Source organism: Aotus nancymaae, unplaced genomic scaffold, assembly GCF_030222135.1.
Source record: "Aotus nancymaae isolate 86718 unplaced genomic scaffold, 86718_ANA_hifiasm-v0.15.2.pri h1tg000039l, whole genome shotgun sequence".
Taxonomy (NCBI): Eukaryota; Metazoa; Chordata; class Mammalia; order Primates; family Aotidae; genus Aotus; species Aotus nancymaae.
The window spans coordinates 13,310,554-13,323,625 of record NW_026988453.1 but is presented as its reverse complement, the minus strand read 5'-3'; the positions used below and the strand labels follow the sequence as shown (position 1 = coordinate 13,323,625).

The 13,072-nt window shown below is 45.7% G+C and overlaps 1 protein-coding gene across 2 annotated transcripts; it reads right to left on the bottom strand.

The window, feature by feature from the left end:
* Positions 1-1,458: 1,458 nt before the first annotated feature.
* SERTAD4 (SERTA domain containing 4) lies at positions 1,459-12,679 on the bottom strand. Of its 2 annotated transcripts, none has more exons than XM_064360339.1 (4): positions 12,353-12,679; positions 7,313-7,504; positions 5,866-5,981; positions 1,459-3,943 (listed from the first exon to the last, which is right to left on the bottom strand). In XM_064360339.1, the coding sequence occupies exons 2-4, from the start codon at positions 7,485-7,487 to the stop codon at positions 3,164-3,166; spliced, it is 1,071 nt and encodes a 356-aa protein (XP_064216409.1). In that variant the 5' UTR covers positions 7,488-7,504; positions 12,353-12,679; the 3' UTR covers positions 1,459-3,163. The 2 variants fall into 2 exon arrangements, with proteins under 2 accessions (XP_064216409.1, XP_012314652.2); XM_012459229.2 differs by lacking the exon at positions 12,353-12,679 and adding an exon at positions 7,966-8,148.
* Positions 12,680-13,072: the final 393 nt, after the last annotated feature.

Here is a 13,072-nt window from a genome sequence, read left to right as displayed (position 1 = left end):
TTCTCTCTTCCTCCATGTCCCCTGTCCCTGCAATCCTGTCCCTAGGACCCCTACAAAGTGAGGTTTAGAATAATAGGATTTTGAGTGGAAAGATGATGTTGAGACTTTTGCCCCTTGAAAATCTCTTTGCCAGACCACCTTCTATAATCTGCCATTTTTAGAAAGGCAGGATCAGAGACAAAGGTTAATGATTTCATTAATGATATGCACCCAGATGCCTAGGGGAATAGCAATTAAAGGCACTCTTGGGGAGCGAGACTTCCCCTCATTCATCTTTTAATAGTCTTGATTCTGTCATATCAGGTTTTCCTTAAAGCAGAGCACAGCAATGCGAGAAGGTGCCGCTTCCAGGCGGGGAGACAGTAGTGTGGGTGGAGGATGTTTAGCTTTTCCAGGTTGCTCAAGATAAAACTATAGAATCCAGTTAAGAGATTTAACTTACCATGAAGGGTGTCCTGGCCACTCTAGGGAGATCTAATGGAGCATCTCATGCACAGGAGACAATGCTGGGCACATAAGAGGTGAACACAGGCAGCCCTAGCTCTCTCACCTGCTAACAAGAGAAGTTTTGTAGTTTGGATGGGCGTTTACTAATTATTTTTTGGTGAAGAAAATTTTTTTTTGCCATGCTAGAAAATAGCCTGGTAACAAAAACTCGATGACTAAAAAGAACAGATTTTTATGCGGCTGAATTCAAAGGCACCACTTATCCTGCAGAGAAGTGATTCTAGTGGGTTCTACTGAACAGCTGCAGGCGCTCACAGCTCAGGTGAGTGCTGCTGCAAATCACCAACTCTGTCATTTTACAGCTTCGGCCCTCAAGAAAAACACTATCTAGTAATGCTGGGGGCTTTTAAAAAGCAGAAGGATAAGTCCTTTCATTCATATTTAAATCTCCATGAGATATTACACTTGCAATAAGAATGCTATATTTGATAAATTAATTATCTTTCAACCAGCTTTCCCCCTTAATCAAATATGAGCTTCTAAGAACATTAATACAGAATTGTATAGAATGCCACTAGGAATAATCTGTAGCTGTTATAACCGTTTACATATGGGTCGTCTTTACAATTCGACATTTCATAATGGAATCAGCTAAGATTCAGTATTTACGGCTTCATGTTTTACATGTTTTTTCAGCGACACCTCAGAAAGGAAAGTTTTCACATTTTTTCAGACATAACTTTATTTATCACCACAGCATCTATTAATATTGTGCTTCTTAATCAACAGAGACTTAAACTTACGAACTGGGATCATTCTAAAACACCTGTCAGATTGGCGTTTTAAAATGTTCTTTAATTTAGAAAACTCCTGTGTGGCTACTATCCACTAGAGTTTCTAGATGTTTTGAGTTTTTTAAAGGAGAGAGAATAATGGAAAAGAGAAACATAGCCAATAGCCACTAAACTTTAAAAAAACTTAAAGAATTTTCATCATTTTAATAAATATATATCAAGAAAACGTCACTTTATTACAACACATTCATATACAAGCATCTATTATCTAAGTTTTGAACATCAAATGTTTATCAAATATTGAAAATAAAGGACAAAACATTACTAGACTATTTAGCCATAACGCAAGAAAATGTTTTAAAAATTGGTCCTTGTGGACAATTGTCCAAACGATCCTACTCATACACTGTATGAATGAGACCTATATTTAATATTAATAGCAATAATAAAAAAAGCTTTATCTTGGAGAAACTGGGAGGGCTCACTTATCTCCTCCATCTGGCATTTGGTTTCTGTGAAGTGTTGTTTAAAGAGACCCAAGTCAATTAGGAAACTTGGAAAGTGGAACACAGTTTAGCAGAAGAGTTGGCTGGAGTGGAAGGAAGGATGGCAGGACGGCCACTCTGAACACTTTTCAAATGTACAAATTAAAGATATTATTTGGAAAATGTAGACCGAATACATAGTAACGATTATAGATTAAGTCCCATTTCTCCAAAATAACTTTCCAAAAACTAAAGTCTTTACATTCTTTAAGATAAACCTTATTGATCACCACATCATTTATTAACATTGTGCTTCTTAATCAACAGCAAAGTTCATACATAAAAACCCACATGCTTTTATAATCTAAACGAGTGAAATGATGCAAAACAGAGAAAGGTAGAATGCATGCCACTGGTTCGTGAACTTCATTGGACAAGAGAACAAAACAGAACAACCCAAAACCCAGAAAACCCAGACCCCAGCAACGGACAGTTGCCAGGGAAAAGCTGGAGCAGCCAGTGCTCTCCCTCGTTTCCTCCATCCCTACTGAAAATATGCCAACTCCAAAAGCAATTGGGCATCAAAAATAAAGGAAGAATAGAGATGTCGAATCAAAAGTTGAACACGATAGTTCAAAGTTAAGTTTCCAAACCATATTGATCCACCCTGTGTTTTTTTTTTTTCTCCTGTTTGTTAAATCCCTGCTGTAACTCTGATTTATCCTTAATTTTCACATTGGCAAAAATTAAGATAAAATAAGGCACCAAAATTCGCCCTGTATAACACCTCTCTAAAAGCCTCATCGCCCATCACAGGCAAACTAGGAACTTGCAGGGACTTCCCTCTCTGTGTAAGACTGCTGATTGCCGCCCCTAGACAGGTGTGCTTCATTATGTTACATCCTATTTTCATCTGTCACACAAGACTGTTAGGTACAAATACTTAACAGCACCATGAAGCCATTTCATCTAGCTCCCTGTCTTCAGTCTTTTATTTAAAAAAAATATTGTATCATATAGAAGAAGCAGATAACTTTGCTGGTTATATTGATTTGCTTACCAAGTAACCCTCTAATTAATTGGCAAACGTTGAAACGTCTTAGCTAGTGACAGGCTCCTTGGGGGGCAATGGAAATATTGCAAGGGCACGTTGTCCCCTAATCTAATCTACTGATCTTTTCTGTAAGAAAACTATGATATACTTTTAAGCATTAAGTTCAACTGTTTTCTTGGTAAAAATCACCATATTTATAAGAAGCTCGTTGATGGCTACTATACAGACGTTTTATGCAACGTGCTCTCCAGGCATTCAAACGGCACGGCATGTTCATGGCAGAATGTTATCAGTTGTACAAAACTACAAAATCCATTCAAAATAAACTTCATGGCGCTAACCGATCATGCTGCGCGTGCTTCGAAGTTCGGGGAGAAGATGGCTTATATCTTACTTCCTTTGCCACAGCACAGTTTGTTACTTGGTGGTGAAGTCTCCTTTTTCCGTAAGGACTTTTTCCAAGATTCATTTACATTGTTTCTTTCATTATATCCGGTCTCAAAATAATCATAAAATTGGCCCTTGCACTCAAAAGCAAGGTCACTTCCCACAGGTTCATGGCTGAGGGGGCCACCATCTCTGTTGGTGTCATTATTTGCTTTCTCATCATTTAATTTGGCCTTTTCCTCAACGCCAAGTGATCTGAGATTAGTGACGAAGATTTCGTTGGCAGGTATGTGGCCATCACTCTTGTAAACAGATGCACTGCCTACCTCAAAATCCACCTGGTGGGAACAGCTCGGTAAAGGCAAAGAGGGAGAGGAAGAGGAGGATGAGGAGGAGGAAGAGGTGGAGGGAGAGGAGGCAGCAGTGGAGGCACTTCCGACATTGGCATTGACAGAAAGGGGTAAATTTAGGTAGTGGCCACCACATTCTTGGTAAAAGCAGCAGGCATGAAACTTTTCACACTCCTCTTTGGCCATCCGTGGTCGTTTTCGGTAAGGGCAGTCTTGAGCCATAAACCACTCCTGGGCGGAGGTGCCATTGAAAGAGCAGGCAGGGAAGCACCAGTTATTCTGCATGATAATTTCTCCATGGATCCTTTTCATCAAATTGTTTATAAGGACAGATCTTCGGAGATACACTTCAGGATCATCGATAAACTTTAGCTTTTCTAAGGACATATAAAGGATGTGTGCTCGTTCCTCAAAAATTGAGATGGTCTACAAACCAAAGGAAAAAGAAAAAGAAAAAAAAAGGAAGAGAGAAAGCTTAGAAAATGGACTATATAAAAATATCATCACAGCATACTTCTTTCTTGGCACTGTCTGGGCCTGGGCATGTTGTGGTCTTGTTCCCCAGGGTTCATTTAGAGAGCCTGTCCCCAGTTCTGCCGATGTTCCCTTTCCTCACTTGGCTGGAGCGCCCACCCACTTCCTGACTGGCTGGTGTGGTCAAGCACTAGGGAATCAAGCCACAGTGCAGACCTCAGGAGGGACAGGTCAGGTGGTTGATCTATTATGTGCCAGTAAGGCAGATGCTAAAACACAAAACTAATCTAAGCTATTAGAAATCAGGAGAGCAGGTACTTTCGGAGTTGGGGTGAGTGGGGTGAGGGCTAGTGAGAGAAGCAGGCACAAGGAGGATTCTGGTTGCTGGTTATGTTTTGGCTCTTGACCTGGATGTCAGTTACATGAGCATGTTCGCCTCATGAAATTCATCAAGCTGTACTGTGACACTTGTACTTTTTTATGTGTGTGTATACAAATACACACACGGACACATAACTCATATTGCACATCAACATATGTTTCTAAAATGATGCAAGTCATAATGAATATACTTCAAACCCTGGTCTAGCCATCAAGGAGCATGATATTTGGCTTTTAATGCTGTCCCGCTTTTAATTCTTTGGGTTTCATACTTGGCAATTATCCTTGCCTGATACGAGGACAACAGTAATTAATGAGGCCCAGACCTTGACAGAATCTGTCAGTTGAAGGACCAAAATGGCTTCCTTGTGGAGCTGAGTGGGAGACGGGATGGCGAGAGGAAACGTGAGGACTCAGTCCTGAGCTGTGTGACGCTATCACTACGTGATGGTTGGTGCAAATCCAGCAGCAATCGGGAAACTGCTATAACCACCACACAGACACTGAAAAGGGAATAAACCGCTTGTGTCCTGGGGACCAGTTATTCCAGGTCATCAAAAATACAAACTGGCAGCATAACCCGAGGAGCTGTGAACTAAACCAGCTCAGACTGACCAAAGGCAGGGACTCCACATGCAGGGAAAAGCCCAGTGCCTACCAATGCATTCTGCCGTCTTTCTATGAGCAAGGTAAAAGCAACATCTGAAGGATGAGGGGACGGAGACAGAGAGGAAGATGAATTGAAAATCCTCTCTGCGTTTCAGACAACTATGGTCTGGGGTTATACCCGCCAATTAAATCAGCAGACAGTTATTGAAGGAAGGTAGTTACCTAAAGAGAAAAGAACTGATATTTCAAAAGTTTAGGTGCCCAATTTCATAATTCTATGGAATATCCCCATCTTGTTATTATTATTTTTTACTATACCTACAAAAAGTTAGCTTTGGTCTTTTCTTGGAAATCAAGTCTATGTTTCAACAAACTTAAACGTAACCAACATCCAATGAAGTGCATATTTCTACTTGTATGCAGACATTCAAGGACGGTGAGTCTACCCATAAGAAGTCAGGAAAAGCCCTGCGTACCCACCCCCACGTGGACACACACGGATGTAGCATTGGCTGCAGGAGCCAGAACTCAGACTGGGGAGAACACGACAGGGAAGACCAAGGGCATTCCCAGACATAAAAGAGCGGAAGAACCATAACCCGAAATGCAACCTGAGAAATATTAAAGCATATGTAAAAAAAAACTCCTTGGATTACATAATTTTGATATTTCTGGGTAGGAGAGCTCTTGCCAGCTTTTTCTTCAAGAACTTGTGAAAAATAACACAGGACCCAAAAAAGTGACAACAGTTAATAAGGCTCCACTGAGAAGTGGCTCATTTTCACTGCTTGGGTGAAACAATTGAACTTCTGGAAGTGGATCAAGCAACTGTTACTAAGTATCTTAAATTCTTAATAAAAATAATGACTATTAAAAAAACATACTTTATGGCTACAGCTGCTGAGTGGTGGGTGAAAATCCTCTTCTTCCACATACTTCCTCTTAAAGTATGTGATCTTGGATGTTGTTATAGGATTTGAAATTCCCCTGTAATGTGATCCTGTGGTAATAAATCAGATATGACAAATGACATGCGGTTTGCCAGAGGTTCTCCAAACAAAATACTTTCGTTTCCTTTCCTTCTAGAGGATAACTTGGCTACATATTTGTCTGTACATGTGGTGATTAAAAATAAACATTTGTCTTAATAGTTGCTATCATATGGAATCCTATGACCCAGGCTAGGAAAAGATTTCTAGGCAATTATAGAGGAAAATGACATATTTTAGCATTTGCTAAATACACAGAATCTTAATTTTATGCAAAAGGAAACTGCAACATTCATAAAGGGGAGGAGTGTAATTACTCTGAAATATATTAGCATTTATTTAAATTGTTTAATTAAATCCATGATAACATAGCACCACTGTTCAAATGTATACATCTTTAACTCTAACCACTGATAACCAAACAACTTTAAAATATTATTTGCTTTAGGTTAGTAAACAAATGGTTATCTGCACATTGGAATTATAACATTCCTTTTTTTCAAAATACAAAATTCAAATTTTTAAACTTTGCATTAAAATTCTGAGTAACTAATGTTCTTTTCATTCTCCAAGATGTAGTATGTCAACCATGAAGACCACAGCTTTCAATCTTTTGTAGCAAAACAGACTTCATTGAGTACTTGTTTTATATTTTAGTTTCTTTTAAAAAATAGGCAGTACTGCACAGAAATCCAGAGGAACTTAAACCATAAGAAGAAAGAGTCAGGAAGAACATATTTTTATTTTCTTGGCTTTAATTTTTTGCCCTACAATCCCAAAGCCAATCGTGTCCTTAACCCATTTATGCCAGAGGTTGCAAAATTTTTTGTGTGAAACGTCAGACTTTGGTGATGACCTTGAGCAGTAGGGTATAAATAACTCCCTCAAGCTTAGCGTTCCAATAATGGAACACTGGGCATAAATGGGTTAATAAAGAAAAGAGGCACATGGCTGCTGGCCCAAAGTGCAGATTTCTTGGTGTCATTGTTGAGCCCACCAGAGCTTTCATAGTTGTGAGAGAACCATCCAGTTCCACAGGGTGGAAAACCAAAACCCAAACTCAGAGTTTCAACATCTAGTTTGGCCCTCTTAGTAATATAAACACATGACTTATATGCAGGCAGCAGCACGGGCAGACACAGGCTTAAATGCAATGTAAGTATCACCTCTGGTCCTCTCTCTGGAGCTCTGGACTCACTTATGAGAGCCACGCAGGCAGCCCGGGAAGTCCTTGGAGCTTTAGCTCTCCTGGCTCCGAAGGGCACCCCAGACACCATTTCCTGTCCACCAGGCTGGCTGCAGAGGGCAGCGAGGGGCGGAGGGGGGGAATCAAGGGCAATACCTGCCAGCGGGGGACCAGCTCCCCGGTCTCCCTGCAAAGGAGCCTGTGCTGGCCCTGGGGGGCTTGGGCCTCCGTAGCTGTCAGCCTCCCATAGTGTTTGGTACCCAGCAATTTCAGCAGCTCCTTCCGAGACAATGGGCTCGCAGAATCTATTCATGGACAGAACCAGAGTCATCTCTGACAGCCTCAGATCTGAAAAGAAAAAAAAAAAACGAGAATGAAGAAAACAGCCCTAATCAAGAGCCAGCCAAGGGACGGCCTTGGCATCTTCATCTCTTTGCTTTGGGAAACTTTTTCCCCTTCACCCTGAAACGTTTTATTATTTTTTCAAAGAAAACCTCGGCAAACTCTCTTGCTGCTATTAGCTCAGCCTCTGTGTTCAGCAATCTGCATTTCATGGGCGGATCTTTAAAACCCCATTTCTTATTGTTCTCAGATTCCCCTCAGCCTTCTTCTAGACAGCTGCTTTGCCTCCCAAACACATTTTCCTTCTGACCTTCCAAAGAAACGGTACCGCTAAGAAGCCAAAACCCTTGCGCTTCCTTTCTATTAATAAGGCAAAATCAATTTTCTAGTCAATCCCCCGGGAGCCTCCTTTGATGAAATCCACTAATCAATCAAAAGAAAAAGGCAGGGGAAGCAGGAATCTCCACCGTAATTCCGACCGATGCTCTGAGGTTCGGTCTGTTCCGCTGCCCCCTGCACCCTCCTCCTCTCGTTTCCGCAGGCCAGTTCCTCTACAACATGCTGGGGCTCCCTCCACTTTCTTCTCCCAAAGCAAAGCAGACAGAGAGACACTTGGTAGTTGTTTCCACCAGCCCTGATCGGCCTGAACTGGATCTGCCTCCAGTCAAAACACTGCGAGATGAAGACAGAAAATTGGCTCCAGTTTCAAGCCGTGAGTTGCAGTCCCACAGGAGCCAAGCACAACATCAACGGAGCAGGCAGAATATTAAACAGGAGCCTGGCTCTGGGGCCAGAGGCAGCCAATAACTCTTCACACTGCAAAGCCCAGACGCAGAGCAGGAACTTTCCAAGAGGCAACACAGCACTGCCCTTCTCTCCAGTTCACGCCCTTCTCTCCCTTGGGCCTGCAGGGAGAAGGGAGCCTCTCTGCTCTGTTAGGCTTCCTGGGCCCCTCCATAGCTCAGGCAGTGAGGCTGCTTTCACGGGGGCTCTGTGTCTTCACTTGGTCCTATGCAGGTCTCAAGGTAGGGTCAAGAGTAAGTTCAAGGGAGAAGAGAGTCTGAGATGAAAGTAAAAAGACCTAGGGCCACAGACCAGTGGTGGCAGTAGCGCAGCCTCAGTGCCTTGTTAACTGCCAATCCCTTTAGGAGACCCAAGCCCCCACTATCCCACTTTGTGGTTTCAAGAACTGTCACACAAGTGATGTCAGGCTCACTTTCTGAAGATTGATTGTCTTTCAAATATAAACTAAGGGCCCAATTCTTGCTTTCTTTTCCAAATTATACAGCTGGTAATGTTTTTGGGAAAGAGTGAATCTATCATTGTCTCATGGGAGACTGTTAGTACCTACATGATATAACAAGGGTCCACTTCCAAGGAAACACACCGGGGTAAGGCGAAATAGCATCATTAAAGTGACAATGTCCTCCTGGCTAAAAGAGGAGCTCTTGGCAGCGATGACTCTATCTTTCACCCAGTCCTCTCTGAGGTCTCAAATTCTCTCCCAACCACACTGAATAATGAAGTAAGACCTTCTGACAGACAGGGAAGGTGTACAGGTGAGTGGAGAGAATTAGGACTCAACTGATTTGGGCTGCTAAACCACCTCGCCCTTCTCTTTTAAGATGCCCGCCAAAGAGACTTCAGTAAGGACTTATTAGTAAACCTTTTTACAAGTGGGGAAAAGAAAGGTTCAATTAAATCTTTATAAAGAAATGATGGGACATGTCACTTATTTTTCTCTTTGAGTCATCAACGAGGCAATTTAGCCCACATCGATTTAACAAATTAAGCCCTTCTGTCTACCATCACTTCTCAAACTCCACATCCAAGTAGGGTATCAAACTTCATGATGATTTATTCCCTGGAAGACTCTCATGAAATGGTCCAGTTTCTTAACCTATTCTAAGAGACAATCGTATCAGGAAATGCTGTTGCCAAGAGCACAGGAATTGTAGCTTTTCAAGTCAGTAGCGCTTTCTTACTGAGAGAATCAACATTTTCTAGCTTGAAGTTTTACACTCACTTTCGTGTTAGATCATGGAAGTAAGACCCAAGTCTTTTGCCTATGCAGAATTTTATTTCATGTAAACAAAAGCAGGTGAACAAACTCATGCCCCTTAAGAAAGAAAAGCATTTGCAGCAATTACTTCTCTTTAACAGGACATTAGATGAGCCCTGTGCTGTTTTATGTTCTTCAGAGTTTGTTTCTATTTTAATGACTTTTTGGTAGTAGATTTTTGGTTGCTGGGGATTTCAGTGTTTCTATTTGTTAGTATTAGTTCCACTATATGAGATCCTATTATGAATTTGAACCTGAAAAATGGCATAACAGTTTTTATCTTGGCTATTTTTTTGTTCTACAATATCTCAATTTTAATATCTAATTTTAGAAAGTTTTTCTTTTTTAAATTGAGAACTGTCATACACAAAATCCTAAACTAGAGAGGCTGAGTTCTGCAAGTGATTTATGTAAATCTGAATAAATCATGAATGAGTTGGGATTATTTGGAAGCAGGGAGGAGATTTTGCAATTGAGTCTTCCTAGTCTATTTAGAACTTACACTAGCTGTTAACAAATTAAGAAGGCAAAATCAATGTTCACAAAAAACTGGACCGTGCAGTGGTAAGCACAAATGCTTAACATGAATCTTTCTTCGTATTACATGTAGAGATCTAAACTGTCATAATTCTCTGTATGATGAGATTTAATTATAATTCTGCTACTGACGTCAGCAGTTCAAATCCACAAATTCATGTTCTATTAATATTAAATAAAGACAAAGATATACATTATGGCAAAATTTATTTTCTACGATCGGAGGTGATGGATTCAACAGGCAGGTGTCAGAGTGTGTTTTGTCTCTGCATGGGTTTAAAAGACAAAAAAAAAAAAAAAAAAAAAAAGCCCTAACCCCTCATTCTCAGGCTCCTGCATGTCTGTTCTGTCACCCAGGTGGCTGTAGTGGAATGACACGTCCAGCCTCCCCATTAGACTGAGGGCTAGAATGTCAAGCTTTTCCAGCAAATGTTCATACTAAAGTTACCAGACATTTCTATACAATTTGGTTTTTCCAGATGAGTTGGGCTTGTTCTTTCCTCGAAGCAATTATGATGCTAACAGAAGGTGCTGACACACAAAACAGGGTAGCTATGAAATCAGCCGCACCTTGAAGGGGCTCCAGGTAGTTCTTTGCCCACCTCTTCTTCCATCTGTCATTGAAAATTGGCGAGCATTTGATTAAGATCATTATAGCAGTTAGCAGTCTGATTCCAACACTGGAAAGCAGGGAAGTAAAGGGCTATTTCCACCTCCGATCCATGCTGTCAGCCTTAAGTGGCATCAAGCCCCGACCTCCACATGTCCTAAAGTGATCTCAACAGCTTCTCCGGCTCCTGGTGGTAGTAGTGGAAGGGCCTAGATGGGCGAGCAAAATCCTTCAAGCCCTCTAAACAGACAGATGTCGCTTTTCTGCCGGTCCCTGCGGTACACCTGTCTGCCCTGGAAAGTACATTTCTCAGCTGCAGCCCCGCGAGGCCAAGAGCTTGAAGCTGGGTCTTGTGGTTGGGGCTGCAGGTGCTGGGCCTAAGGAGCATGAAGGGGTGCCCAAGGTCGGGGGGCGGTCCGAGGTTTGGAGGGCAGACCTCTTGAAGGCGGGCGGCAGCCACCAACCACATCCTGGCTCCCGCACAGACACACCCTCGGGGGGTCGGTGCCGCAGCCCCCAGCCCCTCCCGGGTTAGCCAGCAGCGCCCGCCGGCCGCCGGCCACAGGAGAAAGTAAACACCACCCCAAGTGTCCGGGAACAAAGGCAAGTTGTCTTCCTGCGGTGCCGGAGCCGTGTGCCTCTTCTGAAGAATAAGAGCTATTATTATTCTTTATGTCTTATCCTTTTTTTTTTTTTTTTTTTTTCCAGCCAAGTTTCCTTCTAAGGGAAATAAACACCAAAGGTAGGATTCCAAGGAAATGACTCACGGCGGCTGGCCCGGGCCCCCGCGCTCCAGCCCGCAGCAGATGCCGGCCCGGCCCTCCCTCCACAGCCGGCCAAGCAGGCTGGAAGCCCGCGGCTGCGGGAGCGCCCTGCGCCCGGGGGACCTGGCGGCGAGGACGCCTCTTTCCTGCTTCTGCGGCCGCAGCCGGGCACTCGGAAAGTTGCTAGGGCCGAAGAGGCGGGAGGGGAGGAAGGGAGGAGAGAGGCGCAGGCGTGGACCAGGCGGGCAGCAGCCTCAGCCCGCCGGGGAGGTGAGCTGAGGACAGGAGCCGCCGCCGCCCGCAGCGCGGCTTGGCTGCCGGGGAGGGGGTGCGGGGGCGGAGGTGGCGGGGGACAGAAGGTGTCAGCTACGGCATCAATTCCTTTTTCTTGCAAACGCGCGCTCCTGACATCCACAATCCTTCCCTCCCCACCTGCCAGGCGCCGCGGCGTCCGGACCTGGGGGCGCCCCTCCTACTGACCCGGGTCCCCGAGGATGAGGGACTCAGCGGCCACCGAGGACCCTGAGGTCTCGCCAGAGCTGCCGACCCCACCCGCCCCTGGAGTTGTCTCGGTGCGCGCGGGTGGCAGCCCGAGCAGCCCTAGAGGAGGCGGCGGTTCCCGCCCTGGCGAAGGCGCCGCGGCGCACGCCAGCCCCGGGAAAAGCCCGCGCCGCCTCCGCGCCCAGCTGCGCTTTGGCCCCCACACCGCCCCGGCCCCGCCGCGAGTCCCCTCGGTGACCTCGGCGCAGCCCTGGTGCCGGGAGGGCGCGCGGGAGGCCGCGTGGGTGCCCGTCTGCGCGGGCAGGAGCCCCGGGGGACCCTCGCCCTCCACCCGGCCCGGCCCTCCCGCCCCCGCGGCCCGCGCCCAGCCCGGCTCTTACCGCGGGGTCAGCGGGGAGGCGGCGGCTCAGCGCTCGAGCTGCTGCTGGTCCGCTCGGGGCTCGGCGCCAGCCCGGCCGCCGGTGCACACTCGCGCAGGTCCCGGTCCCGGCCCGGCGGCCCGCTCGGCGGTGACCGCGGTTGCGCGGCGGGCGAGGGTCCCGGCAGGTCCCGCCGCCGCGACTGGGGCGCTGCGCCGCCGTCGCTGCAGACGGTTATGGTAATGAGCGGCTCTGTCTAGCGAGGAGCGTGTGAAACCCGTCAATCCTGTTTGCCATTTCCCCGTGGATTTCCGAGGAGAGGTTCTGCAGGATGCCCCCAGGGCGAGAGAGGGAACATGACAAGCGCGCCCGCGCTCCCGCCCTCCCTCCGCTCCCGCCGCCGCCGCCGCCGCCGCCGCCGCCGCTCCTCCGGCTGCACACGGGGCGCCTTTCCCGCACCCCCACCCCAGCCCTCCCCCTGCCTCCTTCCCTTCTTCCCGCCCTCCCTCCTCCTCCTCCCCTCCCCTCCCCTCCCGGTGCCCGGGGACACGCGGGCCCAGCTCCAGCCCGCAGCCCAGACCCCACGCGCTCTCGGGCTCCCGCCCTAACCCTGGGGGCTCGGCTCCAGCCGAATAATATATTCGCTCTGCAACCTTCCGAGATGTCTTGTCTTTTTAAATTTGGTTTAGTTTTGTTGTTGTTGTGTGTGCGTGTGATTTAAAAAAAAAAAAAAAAAAATCT

Excerpts from the sequence above, each read along its gene's own strand:
- SERTAD4 (XM_064360339.1), bottom strand. The coding sequence starts at position 7,487 with ATGACTCTGGTTCTGTCCATGAATAGATTCTGCGAGCCCATTGTCTCG. Across the intron at positions 5,982-7,312 it reads AGCTGGTCCCCCGCTGGCAG|GATCACATTACAGGGGAATT; the intron begins GTATTGCCCTTG and ends TTATTACCACAG. Across the intron at positions 3,944-5,865 it reads TCAGCAGCTGTAGCCATAAA|ACCATCTCAATTTTTGAGGA; the intron begins GTATGTTTTTTT and ends TTTGGTTTGTAG.